A 20,753-nucleotide genomic window follows, 5' to 3' on the forward strand; every position below is an offset into this window, starting at 1 on the left:
GCACCAAGGAAACAGTCCAGGATATGGACTTGAACACCTTTACCAGCCAATGCCATTAGGTTTAGACAATTAAAGGCCACAAATTTAAGAAACAAGTAAATAGCATAGTCTCCCTCACAATGAAATACTCGCCTTCTGTGTAGAATAAGTAGTTTGTCGCAGTGGATCTCAGTTTGGGGAGGCGAAGTGGGGGGGGGGGGGGGGGGGCGGAATTTCTTAAATAATATTTTACTTTTTCTGGATGCAGCTTTAAATGAAAAGATAGAAACCCATGTAAAAAGGGGCATCACACCAGGGGGAAAATTTTTTACTTTATCCCTTTTACATATAAAACACGAGATCAAAGTTAATGTTCAATGCACACAAATTAAGGAAGTTACTGCAGACAGTCCCGAACAATAGAACCAGAGGATACACAGCCTGTGCTTGAAGAAGGAGGATTCAAAACTAATCTGCGGAAACATTTCCGTGAGCGAGGGGCCAATCTGTGGAACTAGCTCCCTCGGGAGATAGTGGAAGTAGATAGTACGGATTCATTCAAATGCATATTAGATGGATTTCTTTCAGAAAATAATTTTGCAATACAGTATGTGAGTAATTTGAGACAAGACATATGGCAAGTGCAGCATACTCGAGGGGAACAGATGACTTGGGACCAATGGTTCTCAAGTACTCCAACCACTGGGGTTTTCCGCCAGTCATGTCTGGGTCTGTTGTAGACATTGCTGTGATTATGATTAGTCAACAGCCCTATTATCGTATCATGCAACTACCAGGATGGTAGGAGGCAAATTAAATGGATCTTGGGTTTTTTTCATCTCGCAATTCCAATGTTCCTATTCAAAGGGTTACGTCAGTAACACTATTACAGCAGTTTGAAATTTTCAATGCAGTTCATTTTTTTTCTTTCAAAATGTATAGCCAATTCTCTTCAACATGCTTAAAAACTACTGCATCACAGTGAACCAGACATAAAATGTAACTTGGGTTTATTTTGTCCCCATTGCTCCAGAAATGTGAAGAGAGTATGAAAAAGCGTTTTGGGGGGGGGGGGGATGTGAAGGAGAGAGGCATGTAGATAAGACCAAACAGGACTGGCTGGCTAACATGCAAGATATCCAAATTTAACCCAGTTTTTCAGATTTTTCCACAGGCAGGAAATTATAATGAAATGCAGCTGAAGAGAGACACAAGGACTTGCCATTTCCCTTTCACTTGCTGATGTGAATGCAGATTCTCTAACATAGGTCTCAATGTCCCAAGGGGTTTGCCAGTTTTGTTATTTACATCATTGCAGTTCTGATCCATTATTATATGTAAATGGTTAATACATTTCAAGCCTTTGCACAATAAACATCAAGGGAGGAAAAGGGAAATCCCCTCAAGTAGTGCTAGTGGAACCAATCTAAGCTCACTTTTACAGAACTAAAATAACCTCTCCTTGGAGGACACTATATAGCAACCGCATGGTTTCATTTACATTATAGGAATGTGAAGCATGCCCTTCACATTAGCTTCATCTAGGTCACTTCAAGGGATTAAATTATATTCACAGACTCCAAGTCAGCACATCATTGTTTTTTACTTAAAAAAAGACAATCTTGCAATACGCCACGAGAACGTTTCAGTTCAAAAGTACATTCCTCAACATACGGGCCAATGATACATTTCTCTTAATAACTATTTCTGGCAAGATGCAACTGTTTAGTTGCTCACAATCTACTGCAAACAACAATGTTTCACTGTATGTCTAAGAGTAGAGATGGGCTCAGTCTACTTAGATGATACAATACTCCATTCATCGAAACTACAATATAGTTAAAAAAATATATGAAACAAGTTGAGACAATGAAATATTAACTGAGCACTGTGTTAGAATATGACTAAAAAATGGGGATAGGTTACACAGTCAAAGCTAATTGCAACACCCTCCCAGCTCCCCCCCAATATACGTATTTTAATCTTCCAAAGTACTCCACAGGAACATATTCCTTGCTGAAAAAATTATTATCCCTGAAATGGAAATGGGGGTTGAGGGAAAAGGAAATTGATATTTTTCAACATGGAAGCACCAGACAGCTACAAACAGCATGCCAGGGATGATATAGGTCTAAAATTCAGTGATCTCAGGCATTCTAAGCACTAGCATGCGCAAAGATTTTTTTAAGCTTTTGCAAGTAAGAGTTACATTTAAGTACACTGCTCTGAACGCCTTGTTGTACTTCAACAATGTTCCTCTCTCCCACCCCTTTAACAGCCTCCAAAAATAACTGCTCGAAGAAACCATTGTACACCAGCAGACATTTAATGTTCTGTAGCGAAAATAAAAACAAAAAGAAATTGAAAGCCCATGTGAATTGGATGTTAACATTGTAAGAATTGGCTGTACAAGTTCTTTTTTTTTTCTAACTTACAAAGATATGGCTGCTTTTGACAAAATGCTGATACAGACAAACAATTGCGCAATTTTTCAGGATTCGATCACATTCATTTTTAAACATTTCAATCTGCAAAAAAAAAATACAATTCAGTTCACAAGATCAGACCTGACGACTCGGTGATTTTTGGTGGCGTGCAGCTTTTTATTCTCTTCTGACTTTCTTTGTTTTTCAGCATCGTATCTCTAAAGTATTGAAAGTAGAACTAGCAACGACAAGTTTGAAATAGCTTTTCAGGTGATAGCTTTTCAGGATGACATCATCCCACATCACCACTCATTTACAAGGAACAGCTTGACCATACTATTTTAGATACAACCATCACTTGCAATGCAACAGGTTTGAACTACAAAAAATCGTGCCCTCTTAAAACTCAGGGCCTTTGTTTTGAAAAAAATCTAGGCTGACCCAAAATGTTTTTAAGATATCTTAAAAATACAATATTCAATCAGTTTTTCTTTTAAACTTAACATAACACTCAAACAGTTGAACAAGTGGGCCAAGTAATTACATTTGGACTGAAATAGTAGACTGGGATCTATTCATTTGTGACCACTTGTTATTTAGTTTTGCTGGAAGGATGCAACAGGGGCTCACATTTTCAATTAAAATGGATGGAATCGTTTTAAGACGTTAGTTTTACCGACTTAACCAACTCAGGATTCACATGTGAAAGACTACAATGCTATAGAGACAAATTTTAGAAACTGCTTAGATATTATGCTGGGAGACGGATGGTAATCAGTTGGCATTGTTGTAAATGGCAGATGCTCTTTCCTTAAAGGACACCAGAAACACTTTTATTTACTCTGTTAAGGTTGCAATTCAAAATGGTCATAAGCAAAATCTACACCTATTTTTAAAATGAAGCAACATCTAAACTTCTAGGTCATTTGGCTACGTGTATGTACAGAGTCTAAATTTTACATGGCCAAGATAGTTAAGCTGATGTTATATTTACAGGAGTCTTTGATCTTGTCCTTTGTTTAAAAAAAAACTTTGTTGTCAAACATTTCCGACAAAGGAATCCACAGGAAGGATTCATTCAACAGACAGTACAATGGACTCCAAGAAAATGAGCAGATTTTTCTTTACTAGTATGCAAAAGATGAATGAATCGTTTGTTATATAAACTGTACTTGCACATTACAAGCTTGCATCTGGTTTGCCCTTTTCGCACGCAACAATTCGATGCTGTAATGGAAAGACAGCAGGGTTAATTTCCTGAAAGGATGAAATCAAATAGGCTGAAGGTTTTGCCTTCATCTGAACATACTCTGGGCATATTTTTTTTGTTGCTAAACTACTTTTGTTGAGTTGTCAGATTTTTCCCACAGCTTCACTTGAAATTGTCATTACAAACAAAAAGTAATTTGACAAAAATACTAGCAATTCGTGCTAGGTTTGCGGTTCCTAATTTTGAAAAGATCAAAGCAACTCCTATAAAATACCAAGCCAAATTTAAATGATTCGATTCTGTTAATAGCGTCTGCAGGACACGAAAAGGGACAGCCTCTTTAACAAAAAAACCACACAGACACACACACACACACACAAGTCCTGTGTCTAAACCTTGTGAACCGAGCTGTCAGTGAAGTCATTTTCTAACTCTATTTATTTAAAAAAATATCCCCTTGTATGGTTCAGTCATCCCCAGAATTAACTTCTTCCTCTTCCTCCTCCCCCTCTTCTTCTTCCTCCTCCTCCTCCTCTGGTTCTTCTTCCTCGTTTGTTTCTGGTGGAGGGCTCTTCTCCTTCTTTGACTCTTTAGCAGGGCTTTCCGGTGGTTGCCCCTTAGAAGGTGGTGATGCCTTTGTGGCAGAAACCCTCCCCTTTCCTTTGCCTTTTACCGGACTGGGAGTTGCAGGGGTGACTTAAAAGTAAAAGATACACAAATCAGGAATTGTATGAAAACATACTTCAGAATGGCACTACGACAAATCATCTTATGCGCCACAAAGAGGGCTATTTCAAAACAATCCAAGATTCAAATAGATGGGAGTATAGTTAGAGTCAAAAAGGAAGGAGATATTTAAGTGCAACTTTAAAAGAGGTTACAATATTTGAACACTGCATAAAAACGGTGGAGGAAATCCATTTTTTACAGTATACAAACAGGCGAGACACTCTATTGGATGCAGTAAGCAGCATGCTGGGCACTGAAAGATCATAAATCAGCACCCGAACCTTCCTAGACTTGGAAAATATTAGAAATTAAAACATACACATGATTGAATGAAGGAAACAGTTGGGGGGGGGATATTGGGACTCAATTACTGATGCAGGTCACCACATTGAAGCAGAGACCAAATCAGGAAGCTCCGTCAGATAGAAGCACGAGGTAGTGAGGGAGGTTAATACCTGAATGTTGAACTACATTCAACAGTGAAGTACAAACATATCTGCAGTAAATCTTCCCCAGTTGTTAATGCACCACATAGAAATGAACTACGACAAATATTATGGAAAACAGAGGCATGAAGCTCAATGATACAAGCCACAGCAATGCAAAGGCATTGGCTTGATCCATCGAACATCTCTGGTTGCAGATATATAGAACCATAGCCCTGAACAAAATGGTACTTCCATTCTGGAGGGGGAAGCATGCAGTTGAAGTAAATATTGCAGCAAAATTTTTAGTATAAACTTTATATATAGACCAATTTTACAACCCATCCAAGTACTAAATAATGGCCACCCAAATCCAAACGCTTCAATAATAAATAAAAACAGCAAATGCTGGAACTACTCAGGTCAGGCAGTATCTGTGGAGATCCTATTTTTTCACATGGCAGCTGTTGGATTCTGCCATTCCCATTTATACCTCTTCTAGACCCATCTTTTAATTCTTTACTTGTCCCATTACCATCTCCTTTCGCCTTGCATCATCATCCCTTTTGCAATTTAATCACTCCTGCCTTGTACCCTATCACAGGCCTGCCCTTTTGTTCTTTCCTCCCCACCCCCTTTTCCCTGCACTTGCTTAAAACCTGCAAAATCCGTAACTTTTTACAGTTCTGATGAAAGGTCATAAACCTGAAACGTTAACTCTGTTTCTCTCCAGACACTATCTGACCTGCTGAGTGATTCCAGCATTTTCTGCTTTTATTTCAGATTTCAAGCACCTGCATTACTTTAGCCAAAACTTTAATGGCCACTTGCAATCTACAATAAGCAATGTGATGATCACAAGAGGTGTGCCTCCACAATAAGGCCATGTAACAACAGGAGTGAAGGAGGGCCGACACGGTTTTGTGATTTTAACAAAAACGAACAGTGCCCCCGTCGCTTCCCCTCCAATGTTATCGGCAGCCCAATTACTTGCATTTGGAAGTTAAAAGGAAAAGCCAATAGCACACAATCATTTTTCAAAAACCTGCATGTAAAAATACAGCATAATTAAAAGTTTTGCTAAATAGATGCAGAAATAATGTAATACAGCTGATCAAATGTTGAAAGGATCCAAGAATTAAGTCAAGGGAAATTTGCGCAAATTTGGTGAAAGTTCATTAAAAGTGCTTCAAATATCAGAGTGATAATGTCTCAAATACTGAGGTGCTGTATCAATTCTTGGCCATGCAACAGCAGTTGGACATTATTGGGCGCAACTATTTTTCCCAAAGAAACCTAGTATTAAAGACTTAAATTCTGTTAAAATTTGGAGAAGCATTACAGAGTAAGATTTTAGTATTAGTGGATGGATAGACTACCCCAAATCTTTATCAAATCCAGATGCAGCAGAATTGAGGGAAGAGAAAAGGGCTTCCACTATTACAACCACTGTTCCCTTTGAGCAGCGTGGCAGCTCCAGGGGTCCCACACAGCCGGCGAGACGGCTTCTAAATTGAAAAAAAAACCCTGCATGTGCGCACTTTTGAATGGGCCGTGCGGGAAAAAAATTAAGGGGAACGTGGTTACAACTGTATTTGTTTTGAAGCCTTGTGACAAATGCTTAGAACTTTTAAACAGGCTTGAGCACACACCTGTATCGACACAATCACATTAGAGATAGTCTCAGAATTCTTACTCCATTCTAAAATTTAGTTTTTGTATCTGAACTACCCCTTCTGAAACATTAAAAAGGATGTTCAAGTAGGTGTTCTAAAGCTTGGGGGGGGGGGGGGGGGGGCGCAAATCGATGAAAAGTCACGAGAACAGAAAAATTAGAAGAACATATGGCCCCTCGAGCCTGCTCTGATATTCAATAAGATCATGGCTGATCTTCTATCTCATCTCCGATTTCCCGCCCGATGCCTTCATTCCAAGAGCTAGAAATTACTGTTAACGCTTCGCTATCGCGATCAGGCCATAAATTCAAGCTTTAATTTGCACAGCAGTAAAATTTTGCGTTTTACGAGGATTCGGCAACTTTAGTCTGAGGCCGATACCGCTTCGGGTTGGGTCCCAGGAGGGCGGAAAAACACGTAAAAATTGGGGGGGGGGGGGGGGGGAGGGGGAATAGAGAGAGAAAAAAAAATTCACAAAACATTTACAGGACAGTCATCTATCGAATCGCTGCAAAAAAAAGAGTTAAAAAAATAAAAACTCAACTTACCTTTTATGCAGGTCTTCACACTTACCGCTGCTCCAACGCAGCTTTTTACATGTCGGTATTTTTCACGCAAATTTTTGGCGAAAGCGAAATATTGGGCCTTCTTGCACGGTGGTGGTCTTCTCCAGCGGTATTTGAAAACCGCCGCGCCACCAAACCTCTCCAAATTTCCCGCCGACCAGGTTTTCGCCAGAAAAGGTGAAATAGCACCAAAAACCCGGTCGCAAACTCCTCCGAATTTCTAGCTCTCAGTCCAAAAGTATAGGAATGAAAAACGCTGGCAAATGCAAATAAAACCAGCAAATCATTTTTCCAGGGCTGTGAGGCAGGGAGCATTTTTAAACCATGAGAATGATTTTGACAGATTTTGAATGCCATAACACAATAACTCCCAAACACCTTCTCTGTTGCAACTCTTTTCATCTCTCGCTCATCAATTGGGTTGATACTACAGTCAATGTTCCTTTTAGCTTCTCCTCTAGGCTCCAAAAACACCCATCTTACACGTGCAGAAATTAAAACACAATCGCAGTTTTCTGCACCGACTCCATTTTCCCCAAAAAAGCTAAAAACGGTGGAACCTCGTGTCTCGTACAATCATTGCTTCTTGAGCTAACTTACATTATTTTAAACGCCAAGCTTAGCACCGCCCGAGTACTTGATCAGCCAGGCCTTTCACACTCAGGGTGGTGAACTACACTATGGCCCTTCGCTTCTAACCGTGGTTTATCAAAGGGAACAGGAGACGAACCCCTGGCACGGTAACTTCTCCATTAATAGGAACGAGCAGCTTACCTGTAGCACTGAGCCGGGGTTTAGGAGTCTTCTTCTCTTTTTTTTCAGGTACTGTTTTAGTCTTCCGTCCCTTTTTGCTTTTCTTCAAAGAGCTCTCGTAGTCGCTGTCATCATCATCTTCCACGTAAAAGTCTGCATCACTTCCAGAATCCCCTTCTATAATAACATTGAACAATTGTGAAATTCAGCCGTACAGCTATTACTCATTTCCATGTTGGACCCACTAAACAGGATTCAGGATTTTTTTTAAAACAACGATGCTGTATTTTTTTAAACAAAGCTTAGGAATTTAAAAGCATTTTGTGGTGCTCTTTCATTACCAATATGAAATCTGTGCTGATGCTCAGGAAGCACACACACAGTGAAGTAAGATATACGTTAATGGGAGTTGTGTACAGACCTCCAAACAGTAGTAGTGATGTTGGGGAGGGTATCAAACAGGAAAATTAGGGGTGCATGCAATAAAGGTGCAGCAGTTATAATGGGTGACTTTAATATGCACATAGATTGGGCGAGCCAAACTGGAAGCAATACGGTGGAGGAGGATTTCCTGGAGTGCATAAGGGATGGTTTTCTAGACCAATATGTCGAGGAACCAACTAGGGGGGAGGCCATCTTAGACTGGGTGTTGTGTAATGAGAGAGGATTAATTAGCAATCTCATTGTGCGAGGCCCCTTGGGGAAGAGTGACCATAATATGGTGGAATTCTGCATCAGGATAGAGAATGAAACAGTTAATTCAGAGACCATGATCCAGAACTTAAAGAAGGGTAACTTTGAAGGTATGAGACGTGAATTGGCTAGGATAGATTGACGAATGATACTTAAGGGGTTGACTGTGGATGGGCAATGGCAGACATTTAGAGACCGCATGGATGAACGACAACAATTGTACATTCCTGTCTGGCGTAAAAATAAAAAAGGGAAGGTGGCTCAACCGTGGCTATCAAGGGAAATCAGGGATAGTATTAAAGCCAAGGAGGTGGCATACAAATTGGCCAGAAATAGCAGTGAACCCGGGGACTGGGAGAAATTTAGAACTCAGCAGAGGAGGACAAAGGGTTTGATTAGGGCAGGGAAAATGGAGTACGAGAAGAAGCTTGCAGAGAACATTAAGGCGGATTGCAAAAGTTTCTATAGGTATGTAAAGAGAAAAAGGTTAGTAAAGACAAACGTAGGTCCCCTGCAGTCAGAATCAGGGGAAGTCATAATGGGGAACAAAGAAATGGCAGACCAATTGAACAAGTACTTTGGTTCGGTATTCACTAAGGAGGACACCAACAACCTTCCAGATATAAAAGGGGTCAGAGGGTCTAGTAAGGAAGAGGAACTGAGGGAAATCTTTATTAGTCGGGAAATTGTGTTGGGGGAAATTGATGGGATTGAAGGCCGATAAATCCCCAGGGCCTGATGGACTGCATCCCAGAGTACTTAAGGAGGTGGCCTTGGAAATAGTGGATGCATTGACAGTCATTTTCCAACATACCATTGACTCTGGATCAGTTCCTATCGAGTGGAGGGTAGCCAATGTAACCCCACTTTTTAAAAAAGGAGGAAGAGAGAAAACAGGGAATTATTGACCGGTCAGCCTGACCTCAGTAGTGGGTAAAATGATGGAATCAATTATTAAGGATGTCATAACTGTAAATTTGGAAAATGGTGACATGATAGGTCCAAGTCAGCATGGATTTGTGAAAGGGAAATCATGCTTGACAAACCTTCTGGAATTTTTTGAGGATGTTTCCAGTAAAGTGGACAAGGGAGAACCAGTTGATGTGGTATATTTGGACTTTCAGAAGGCTTTCGACAAGGTCCCACACAAGAGATTAATGTGCAAAGTTAAAGCACATGGGATTGGGAGTAGTGTGCTGACGTGGATTGAGAACTGGTTGTCAGACAGGAAGCAAAGAGTAGGAGTAAATTGGAACTTTTCAGAATGGCAGGCAGTGACTAGTGGGATCCCGCAAGGTTCGGTGCTGGGGCCCCAGCTGTTTACATTGTACATTAATGATTTAGATGAGGGGATTAAATGTAGTATCTCCAAATTTGCGGATGACACTAAGTTGGGTGGCAGTGTGAGCTGCGAGGAGGATGCTATGAGGCTGCAGAGTGACTTGGATAGGTTAGGTGAGTGGGCAAATGCATGGCAGATGAAGTATAATGTGGATAAATGTGAGGTTATCCACTTTGGTGGTAAAAACAGAGAGACTGACTATTATCTGAATGGTGACAGATTAGGAAAAGGGGAGGTGCAACGAGACCTGGGTGTCATGGTACATCAGTCATTGAAGGTTGGCATGCAGGTACAGCAGGCGGTTAAGAAAGCAAATGGCATGTTGGCCTTCATAGCGAGGGGATTTGAATACAGGGGCAGGGAGGTGTTGCTACAGTTGTACAGGGCCTTGGTGAGGCCACACCTGGAGTATTGTGTACAGTTTTGGTCTCCTAACTTGAGGAAGGACATTCTTGCTATTGAGCGAGTGCAGCGAAGATTCACCAGACTGATTCCCGGGATGGTGGGACTGACCTATCAAGAAAGACTGGATCAACTGGGCTTGTATTCACTGGAGTTCAGAAGAATGAGAGGGGACCTCATAGAAACGTTTAAAATTCTGACGGGTTTAGACAGGTTAGATGCAGGAAGAATGTTCCCAATGTTGGGGAAGTCCAGAACCAGGGGACACAGTCTACGGATAAGGGGTAAGCCATTTAGGACCGAGCTGAGGAGAAACTTCTTCACCCAGAGAGTGGTGAACCTGTGGAATTCTCTACCACAGAAAGTAGTTGAGGCCAATTCACTAAATATATTCAAAAGGGAGTTAGATGAAGTCCTTACTACTCGGGGGATCAAGGGGTATGGCGAGAAAGCAGGAATGGGGTACTGACGTTGCATGTTCAGCCATGAACTCATTGAATGGCGGTGCAGGCTAGAAGGGCTGAATGGCCTACTCCTGCACCTATTTTCTATGTTTCTATGATGGAGCAGTTACAGTGCTGGACTGGAAACCCACAGGTTGTGAATTCAAAGGCCACCATGACAAGTGGTGAAACTGAATTCAATAAATCTAGTCGTTTCTTGACCATCTCAGATTGCCTAAAAACACAGGATCACTAATGCCCGTCAGGGAAGGAAACCTGCCACTGCCACCTGGTCTGGCCTACACCCAACTCCAGTCCACGCAACGTGGCTCACTGTTAATGCTGGCAGGGCAAGTAGCAATGGGCAACACACACACACCGCAAGAACAAATACAAAAAGTGTTGTGTTCTTGGATGCTCTAATAATGACTCCACGAGGCAATGTGTTGTACTTGAATTGTAGTGACCGTAAGTCTTTTATTTGTTAACTCCAGAGTGAGGCCTTTTATACTGGGCCAGGCACACCTGTACAGGTAACCTACAAGTCTCCCACTGCTGTGCCCTCTGGTGACACACCTTGTGATGGTACCAACAGTAGCCATGTAGGATACATGACATCACTCTCCCCTAAGCCTTTAGTGAAAATCACCTCTGCATTGACTGTGCTCTGGGCTTAGCTCTATCTGATTGACCCATGGCAGATCGTTTCAATCTTGGGTGAGTGGTTGGTGCAGTAGAGTGCTGGTGGTTGCTGTGTGTGTGTGCCCCTGACCAGTCCATTCTCCCCACCACCCCCCCGCCCCACATATCGATTATGCCGGAGGCTCATTGCATTCATATACATTCAAGTTCAGAAAAACAAGTTTGCATTACATTTGTGGTTCCGTTGTGAGACGAGTACATTAGACTGGTGAGATACATTATCGATGCGGTGACCGGTGCCTAAGGATAAACCAGTTCCAGAACTGCTGGATCGTGTCCCTGCAGTCTGGTGGTGGCGCGGTGCCCAGTGTTGGCAATGAGAACCCGGTTGGCTCAAGTTGCCTACTCTTGGGGCTGTTGCCGTACTTCCTAGCGTCGGGCAGGTTCACAGATGCCTGTGACCTCAATGTCCTTTCTTTGCACCCTGGGTTGCTGCTGCACCCTGAGCTGTTGGCTAGCAGTGCACAGGGAACTGCTGACTCGCTAGCCTGAGCTTTGTTGGTTTGGGATCCTGGCTGGTCCCGGTCCCCTTTGGGGGGACTGTAGCAGCTGACCCTTCGTTTCCGGGTATGGCCTTGGTGGCGATGGGGTCTGAAGGATGCGCCTTAGCACAGTTGGCTCTTTCTGGTTCATGGCGGTTGGTGCCATCGGGTGCCCGAGAAGTGGAGCCGATCAGGGGCTGGGTATCGATACCGGTGCAGTTGCCCTGCTGAGATCGCTTGCTCTGCAACTAGTGTGTAATGGCTGCTTGTGGCCACACTCCATGGTGCAGAACTCTGGTACCGGGGACGTAGGCTACAGCATTGGGTAGCTCGCTGGACCTGTGTGCTCCTAAGGGTGTCTGCCCACTGCATTGGCTGCGTGCAGTTGAAATCCTACATCGCACAACTTTTCATTACTTATTGTGGATACTCTGTAGCTCCGATTGCGATCGCGCGACTTTTCCTCGCTGGTTACGTGTACACAATTCTGATCCATCAATTACACATTTTGTCTCTAACTTACAGTTGCTATTACATTGCTTGAGTGTGTGGAACTGTCCCTTTTAATTGTAGTGGGTTGCAGGCCTCCTTTAAGAGAGCCTCGCTTGCTTTATCCCAATCCTCTTCTCCGTTTGGTGCCACATGTTGCTCCATCAGCGCTGCACCTTGTGGTCTGGCCGCGGCCATCTTTTTCTTCAGCGCCTCATCTCGTGGTTTGGGCACCATCTTTCCTCCATCCACGATGTCGACTGCGGTGATCCTCTTCTCCCCGGGTCTGCCACCGAAGCTGGGAAGTCGCCTTTGAATCCGATTTTCTTCCTCCGGAGTCCTGCCACTGGAGCTTGGAAGGTGCGTTCGGGTTGTCTCAGCTGGATCATCTCCACGCAGTCATGCTGGGCGGTCTGTGCCTTGGGTGCTGTGCTGGTCTGCACTCTGATGCCGGGTCCACCCTCAAGTGAGGGCTTGCTGTGCCTCTGAACACGGAGGATGTCGATCGCTGGAGGATTGAAGTCTTTCCACTTCCAACGGATCTTCTCCATCCACCTTCTGCCGAGCAGCGTTGGTCCATCACCTGTCACAATCCAGAGAGGTAACTTGTGCACCGCGCCATCAGGGAGAACCTTTACATTCGCACTACCAACGACTGGGATAAGTTCATTGGTGTAGGTGTGCAGCTTTGCCTGAACCGGGACCAACTTGGGTTATTCAGCTTGATTGTCCCATAGCCTCTCAAATGCTTCTTGATTCATTACTGACTGGCTCGCCCCCGTGTCCACTTCCATGAAGACTGGAACACCATCTATCTCGACTTCCATCCTCAACAGGGAACACTCGGTGGTGCAGGTAAACATGCTATATACCTCATCGTGGGGCTGAGCTGCCTCTCTGCCTATCGTTTCATAATCCGTGCTGGATTCATGGCCATTTGCAGACTCCATTGATACAGTGAGTCATATTTCTCTTACACATTCGCTGGAGGTGGCCTCTGTGCTGCAGCCCTTGCATAAATAGTCTTTGAAGCGTCACTGGTGAGCCCTGTGATTCCCTCCACAACGCCGGCATGGAGCTACTCGCTTAGCCCACCTCGGCGGACTCTGAGGTAAGGGACTCGGGGGCGGGGGCTTGCTCTCTCTCTCCCGAGAAGGTTCGCGTTCTACAGTCCAGCCTCTAAACCGTGCCACTCTGTGCACAGTACCTGCCGGGTTTGAGTCATCTGCCGAGAGCCGCAGGTTGAGGTCATGAATGCCTGGCTCAGAGATGTCTTTCTGCAGTGTGACTGTGCTATCCGCCGACAGTAGCTTATGAAGAAGGCTCTCATGGCCGATTCCCATGACAAAAATGTCCCGCAGCGCTTCGTTGAGGTGGTTGCCCAACTCACACGGTGCCACCAGCCTCGAGGTTTGTGCCGTATTTCGCGATTTCCTGGCCTTCGGTGGGTGTAGAACAGGTGAGGATGCTCTCCTTGGGCTTAAATTGCTCACGGATCAGGGTTACGAGCTCCTCGTACGTCTTGGTCGTTATCTTCGCTGGTGCCATCAAGTCCCTGACGAGGCCATAGATGGTGGGCCCACAACTGGTTAGCAAGATAGCTCTGCGCTTATCAGCCAGTTTGGCTGGGTCGTCTCCTGCCAGGTCGTTTGCTGCAAAGAAATGGTCGAGCCTCTCCACAAAGGTGTCCCAATCATCACCATCGGCGAACTGCTGCAATGTACCAAGGGTAGCCATTTTCACGTGAAAGTTCGTAATCTCGTCGCCAATTGTTGTGTCCTTGGATGCTCCAATAATGACTCAACGAGGCAATGTGTTGTACTTGAACTAGAACTGTAGCGACTTTAGTCCTTTATTTGTTAACTCGAGTGAGGCTCACACCTGCTGGCCCGCCTTTTATACTAGGCCAAGCACACCTGTACAGGTAACGTACAAGTCTCCCACTGTTGTGCCCTCTGGTGGCACACCTTGTGATAGTACGAACAGTAGCCATGTAGGATACAGGACAAAAGGGACCTCAGCCGAGAGAAGACTCTTAATGTTATTTATTTAATAACATCTGGATACAAATTGTAGCTGAAGATTTCCTTCTATTTCTCATTGTATCCATGAACCAACTGCCCTAAACTAACATTTGAGATCAAACAGGACTGATGCACCTCTTCCAACATTAGAGATGCAACAGGACACCCTGGAATTTTGCGCCTCTGCACAAGTCAAACCTTTCTCATGAAACTATTAGTTTCTGGGATATTGGCGTCACTGGCAAGACCAGCTTTTATTGCTCATCCCTAATTGCCCTCGAGAAGGTGGTGGTGAGCCGCCTTCTTGAACCGATGTAGTCCATGTGGGGAAGGTGCTCCCAGTGCTGTTAGAGAAGGAGTTCCAGGATTTGAACCTAGCGACAATGAAGGAACGGCGATATATTTCCAAGTCAGGGTGGTGGGGAACTTGGAAGTGATGCCTGCTGCCCTTGTCCTTCTAGGTATTAAAAGTTTGGAAGGTGCTGCCAAAGAAGCCTTGCCAAGTTGCTGCAGTGCATCTTGTAGATGCTACACACTGCAGCCATGGTGCACCGGTGGTGGAGGGAATGAATGTTTAAGGTGGTGGATGAGGTGCCAATCAAGCGAGCTGCTTTGTCCTGGATGGCGTCAAGCTTCTGGAGTGTTGTTGGAGCTGCGCTTATCCAAGTAAGTAGTGACCATTCCATCACACTCCTGATTTGTGCCTTGTAGATGGTGGAAAGTCTTTGGGGAATCAGGTGGTTAGTCACTCGCCGCAGAATACCCAGCTTCTGACCTGCACTTGTTGTCACAGTATTTATGTGGCTGGTCCAGTTAAATTTCTGGTCACGTATGCATTCATCCATCAACCCAAACAAAATGTATTAGCATTGAAGCCTCGAGAATTGGGAAGGAGGAAGGGCAGAAGTAGGTTGCCTCGGGTAAGGTGGCTCCTCCCACTGAAAGCACTGAGAAGGACAAACTCATTATTGATGCGCTGGTTACTGAAGCAGGGATCTCTAATCTAACATAACTGCCTCGTGGCTACTCCAGCGCTCGAGAAACTAGACATTTCTGCATCCTTTTGAATTGGTACAGACTATCACTAGTGCGTTTAATGAAGTACAGTCCTGTGATCAACTTTGCTGGTTCTATCCGATTCAGAATTTCACAGAAGGAATGGATTAAGTAGCCTCACTAATGTCGTCATCATAGGCAGTCCCATGAAGAGAGGATGATTTGCTTCCACGCCAAAAAGAGATGTTTCAATGAAGGACCTAATATTCCAGATCCTGAACTACATCTTGAAGGGTGGAAGATGCCTGTGCGTGGATTTTTTTTTAAACACGTGGTGGCCTTGCACACCAGCCACCACATGGGCTTGACAGAGCTAGGTCTTGGTCCAGTGGCAAGGATTACCCAAGACGACTGGAGACCAGCTCTGCTGCACGGACCTAGCTCGCCCACATATCGCAGTGTGGGCTGACCCGTGCTGCCCCAGGGCCCTCGCCTCTTCTAAGCCTCAAACTCACACCTCTCCTGGGCCCCGGTCACTTCCCTCTACAAACTCTTGCCGCTCCTTCAGTGCCTGCCCGCACTGCAATCAGCGACCTGGCTTCGCAGCAGTCACCCTCCTGCTGCAGCATGCGCTGCTCCCTGCAGTGGTATGCCGCCGTATGCTGTTCCCACTGATGGCCCCGGCCTACTGATGGTCTTGCAAGCCAGGCCCGCGCTGATTTCCGGTCCGGACCACCGACAATGCTCCCTCCAATGGCCTTGGCCTGCTGATGGTCTTGTTATGTACTAATGTACAGCCCACATGGATGGCAAAATGATTAACATTGTCACCATACAGGTTTTGTAGCCAGTCGGGGAAAAGACAGTTAATCCTCAAATCAGCAACAATCCCCTTAAGCTCTTCTTGCATCAATATTTTAATAAAATTGGAGGTTATAGCGATAACATTTCAACATGCACCGTACACAACCATAGCGATAACATTTCAACATGCACCGTACACAACCATACCAAACAATCACCAACGGAGCCTCCCTCAAAAATGCTATTAATGCAATCTGTGCATGCCGCTCGAAGAATTGATGGGTGAAGTTGAAGTAGACAGATTTTTGAATGATAAGGGAGTCAAGGGTTATGGGGATCAGACAGGGAAGTGGAATTGAGGCCAAGATCAGATCAGCCATGATCTTATTGAATGGCAGAGCAGGCTTGAGGGGCCGACACCTGCTCCTATTTCTTATGTTCTCGTCTGGAGATCCTGCGCAGGCCACGTACCGGCTTTTGGTGGGAGACTTCGGGACTGCGCCGCGCAGCCATAAAACAATAACAGAAAACATTGATTGGGACTGCAGGAAAAAGGAGTTCGCTCATGCTCCCCTTTTACTATCCAGCAATAAACCTTCACCCTTCTTAAAATCGCTCACCAGAAGCTCTCCTGCCCTTTAACCATCTAGCTACACTGAAACAAAAACAAACAAAGGCTTCACGTTATCCTGCATTTACTGTGTGACGTCCACCGAGTTTAAAACAAAAATTCTCCCAAGTCAGCTCACTGAGAAACAAGACAAAATAAAACTCTTGGTTTGGTGAACATTTCAGGATTGAAAAAGGATACCAACATAATACTATCAGAAAAGCAGCAAAAATTACTGAACACTGTTAACCCAAACACACGTTTCCCTTTCAATTAAAACCAGCAGCAGGACTTACCTCAACAGCAACAAGCAGTGCTCCTTACAGAGGCTCAGACACCCAACACAACAGGTCTGTCATGCAGTTAATCGTTCCCTGCCTTGTGATATCTTACCCAGTCATTGGGGAATATATAGCAACCAGAAAATATTGGAAAGCATTTCTATTCTGCAGGTACTGTGGAAACCACTCCATATGAGCAGGACTTGGTGCCACAGTATCTCGGAACTATTCCTTGGTGTTGTTTTGCAATATACTTACATCCAGAATGTCTGTGTTTTCCCCAACACAGAATATAGAAGTACGCATGAATAAAACCACAGCATTTCAGTTCTGATAAAATACCTCCACCTCAATTGCACAGCAAGCAATTTAGACTCTAATTTACCAACACATTACATAAACTCAAGCCTACAATTGCATGTACATTTCATTAAAAGAACCTTGCCTTTAAAGAATTATTCCTAATTATAACCCAAATACAAAATGAAAGTGAGATCTATTCCATTTCAATGAGGAGGCTTAACAGTACAACACAGAAAGTCATAAGCCAGAGGGCCTAAATTTGTTTTCCCCATTGCTCCCAGTCAACCTTCCTTCCAACTATCCGTTCTTCACACGAGAGCGACTAGATGGTCAATGACAGAAGTTTCTCAACCTATCGAAGGAACTACAGCTAAGCTCAGTCCTCCTTTCACCTGATGTTTATGCACTGGCTAATGTTTCCTCCAAACACCAATTGTAGCCACTGACTGCCACGGTCAGCTAACTCGAGACCAGGGACGACTAGGTCTGAGAGACACAGCACCACCCCTCAGATAGTATCATAACTTATTCAACCACCAGAGGACAGTATATAATCTCACAATTCAACCACCAGGGAGCAGTAGACAATCTCATTATTCAACCACCAGAGGGCATTATAAAATCTCATAATTCAACTACAATCGCACCAACCACCCGAGGGCAGCATTATAATCTTAGCATTCAACCACCATAGGGCAGTACTACAATCCTACATTTCAACCACCAGAGGGCAGTATACAATCTTAGCAACCACCAGAGGGCAGTATTACAATCTTAGCATTCAACCACCAGAGGGCAGGCCAAAATCTTACAATTAAGGGTGTAAAGATAAACCCAGCAACTACAGGCCAGTCAGTTTAACCTCAGCAGCAGGGAAGCTTTTAGTAATGGTAATCAGGGACAAAATTAAGTCATTTGGATGAGGGTGGATTAATTAAGGAAAGCCAGCACAGATTTGATAGACAAATCATGTTTAACCAACTTGATTGAGCTTTTTTGATGAGGTAGCAGAGAGAGTTGACATAGTATACATGATTTCCAAAAAGGCGTTTGACAAAGTACCAAACAATAGGCTTGCCAGCAAAATTGAAGCCCATGGAATAAAAGGGACAGTGGCAGCCTAGATACAAAGTTGGCTAAGTGACAGGAGAGCAGTGGTGAACGGTTGTTTTGCGGACTGGAGGAAAGTATAGTGGTGTTCCCCAGGGGTCGGTTCTAGGATCACTGCTTTTCTTGATATATATTAATGACTTGGATGTGGGTGTACAGGGCACAATTTAAAAATTTGCAGATGATACAAAAGTTGGAAGTATAGTGAGCAGTGAGGAGGAGAGTGACAGACTTCAGGAAAACAGACAAGCTGGTGAAATGGGCAGACATGTGGCAGATGAAATTTAACGCAGAACAATATAAGTATGAAGTGATACATTTTGGTAGAAAGAATAAAGCGAGAACATATAAACTAAATGCAACAATTCAAAGTGGGTATGTGAACAGAGAGACCTGGGGATATGTGTGGAGAAATCATTGAAGGTGGCAGGGCAGGTTGAGAAAACAGTTAAAAGGGCGTGCGGGATCCTGGGCTTCATAAATAAGGAGGTATAGAGTACAAAAGTGTGGAAATGATGATGAACCTGTATAAAACACTGGTTCAGCCCCAACTGGAGTACTGTGTCTAATTCTGGGCACCACACTTTAGGAAGGTTATGAAAGCCTTAAAGAAGGAGCAGGACCTCATCTCTCTCATCTAGAAGGAGGAGAGCATGCCAGGAGATCTCAGAGATGCAGGAATCGTGACCATCTTTAAAAAAGGGGACTGCAGCAATATAGAGGAATCTCCCTGGTGTCAGCCACTGGGAAAGTAATTGCTAGAATCTTCCTCAACCGTCTTCTCCCTCTGGCTGAGGAGCTTCACCCAGAGTCACACTAAGGGATACAACAGACATGATTAAGGCACGACCACTGCAAGAGAAATTCAGGGAACAGCACCAACCCTTGTACATGGCCTTCTTTGACCTCACAAAGGCTTTTACAACTGTTAACTGCGAGGGTATATGGAGCGTCCTCCTCCGTTTCGGCTGCCCCCAAAAGTTTGTCGCAGCCTCCGCCTGCTCCATGGTGACATGCAACATGTGATCCTGACCAACAGATCCTTTACAGACTCAATCAACGTCCGGAGCGGGATCAAGCACAGCTGCGTCATTGTGCCAACCCCTCTTCCCGCTTTTCCTCGCTGCAATGCTCCACCTCACACTCAACAAGCTCCCCGCTGGAGTGGAACTAAACTATAGAATCAGTGGGAACCTGTTCAACCTTCGTCGCCTCCAGGCCAGATCCAAGACCATCCCATCCTCTGTCGTTGAACTACAGTGTGCTGACGACGCCTGCGTCTGCGCACATTCAGAGGCTGAACTCTAAGTCATCGTCAACATCTTCACCGAGGCATACGAAAGCATGGGCCTTACACTAAACATCCGTAAGACAAAGATCCTCCACCAACTTGACCCCGCCTCACAGCACTGCCCCCCAGTCATCAAGATCCACGGCATGGCCCTGGACAAGTGGACCACTTTCCATATCTCAGGAGCCTATTATCAGCAAGGGCAGACATCGAGGACGAGGTTCAACACTGCCTCCAATACGCCAGCACAGCTTTTGGCCGCCTGAGGAACAGTGTTCTCGAAGATCAGGCCTTCAAATCTGGCACCAAGCTTATGTTCTACAGGGCTATAGTGATACCCGCTCTCCTGTATGACTCAGAGACGTGGACCATATACAGTAGACACCTCAAATCGCTGGAGAAATACCACCAGCAATGCCTCTGCAAGATCCTGCAAATCCCCTGGGACGAGAGACGCACCGTCAGTGTTGTCGATCAGGCCAACATCCCAAGCACCGAAGCACTAACCAACTCGACCAGCTCCGTAAAGTGGGCCACACTATTCGCATGCCTGACACAAGACCCCAAAACAAGCGCTCTACTCGGAACTCCTACACGGCAAGCGAGCCCCAGGTGGGCAGAGGAAACGTTTCAAGGACACCCTCAAAGCCTCCTTGATAAAGTGCAACATGCCCACCAACACCTGGGAGTCCCTGGCCAAAGACCATTCTAAGTGGAGAAAGAGCATCTGGGAGGTCGTTGAGCACCTCGAGTCTCGTCGCCAAGAGCATGCAGAAAACAAGTGCAGGCAGCGGAAGGAGCGTGCGGCAAACCAGACGCCCCATCCACCCTTTCTTCCAACGACTGTCTGCCCCACCTGTGACAAGGACTGTAATTCCCGTATTGGACTGTTCAGTCACCTAAGAACTCACTTTGAGTGGAAGCAAGTCTTTCTCAATTTCGAGGGACTGCTTATGATGGTGAAAGAAGGAGCAGAAAAGATTTACGAGAATGGTTCCAGGGATGAGGAACATCAAT

General features: G+C 44.7%; 1 protein-coding gene across 3 annotated transcripts in view; it reads right to left on the bottom strand.

Annotated features, from left to right (window-relative positions):
- The window catches only part of nucks1a (nuclear casein kinase and cyclin-dependent kinase substrate 1a), a 106,160-nt gene that overhangs the window by 54,972 nt on the left and 30,435 nt on the right, over positions 1 to 20,753 (bottom strand). For 2 of the 3 annotated variants that reach the window (XM_070859081.1, XM_070859082.1), the window contains one exon: positions 7,786 to 7,941. The exons of the other annotated variant lie outside the window; for it this stretch is intronic. In XM_070859081.1, coding sequence (XP_070715182.1) covers positions 7,786 to 7,941 — 156 coding nt within the window. The remainder of the gene's footprint in view (positions 1 to 7,785; positions 7,942 to 20,753) is intronic. 3 annotated transcript variants of the gene reach the window in all.

Source organism: Pristiophorus japonicus, chromosome 17 (assembly GCF_044704955.1).
Source record: "Pristiophorus japonicus isolate sPriJap1 chromosome 17, sPriJap1.hap1, whole genome shotgun sequence".
In the NCBI taxonomy this organism is placed as follows: domain Eukaryota; kingdom Metazoa; phylum Chordata; class Chondrichthyes; family Pristiophoridae; genus Pristiophorus; species Pristiophorus japonicus.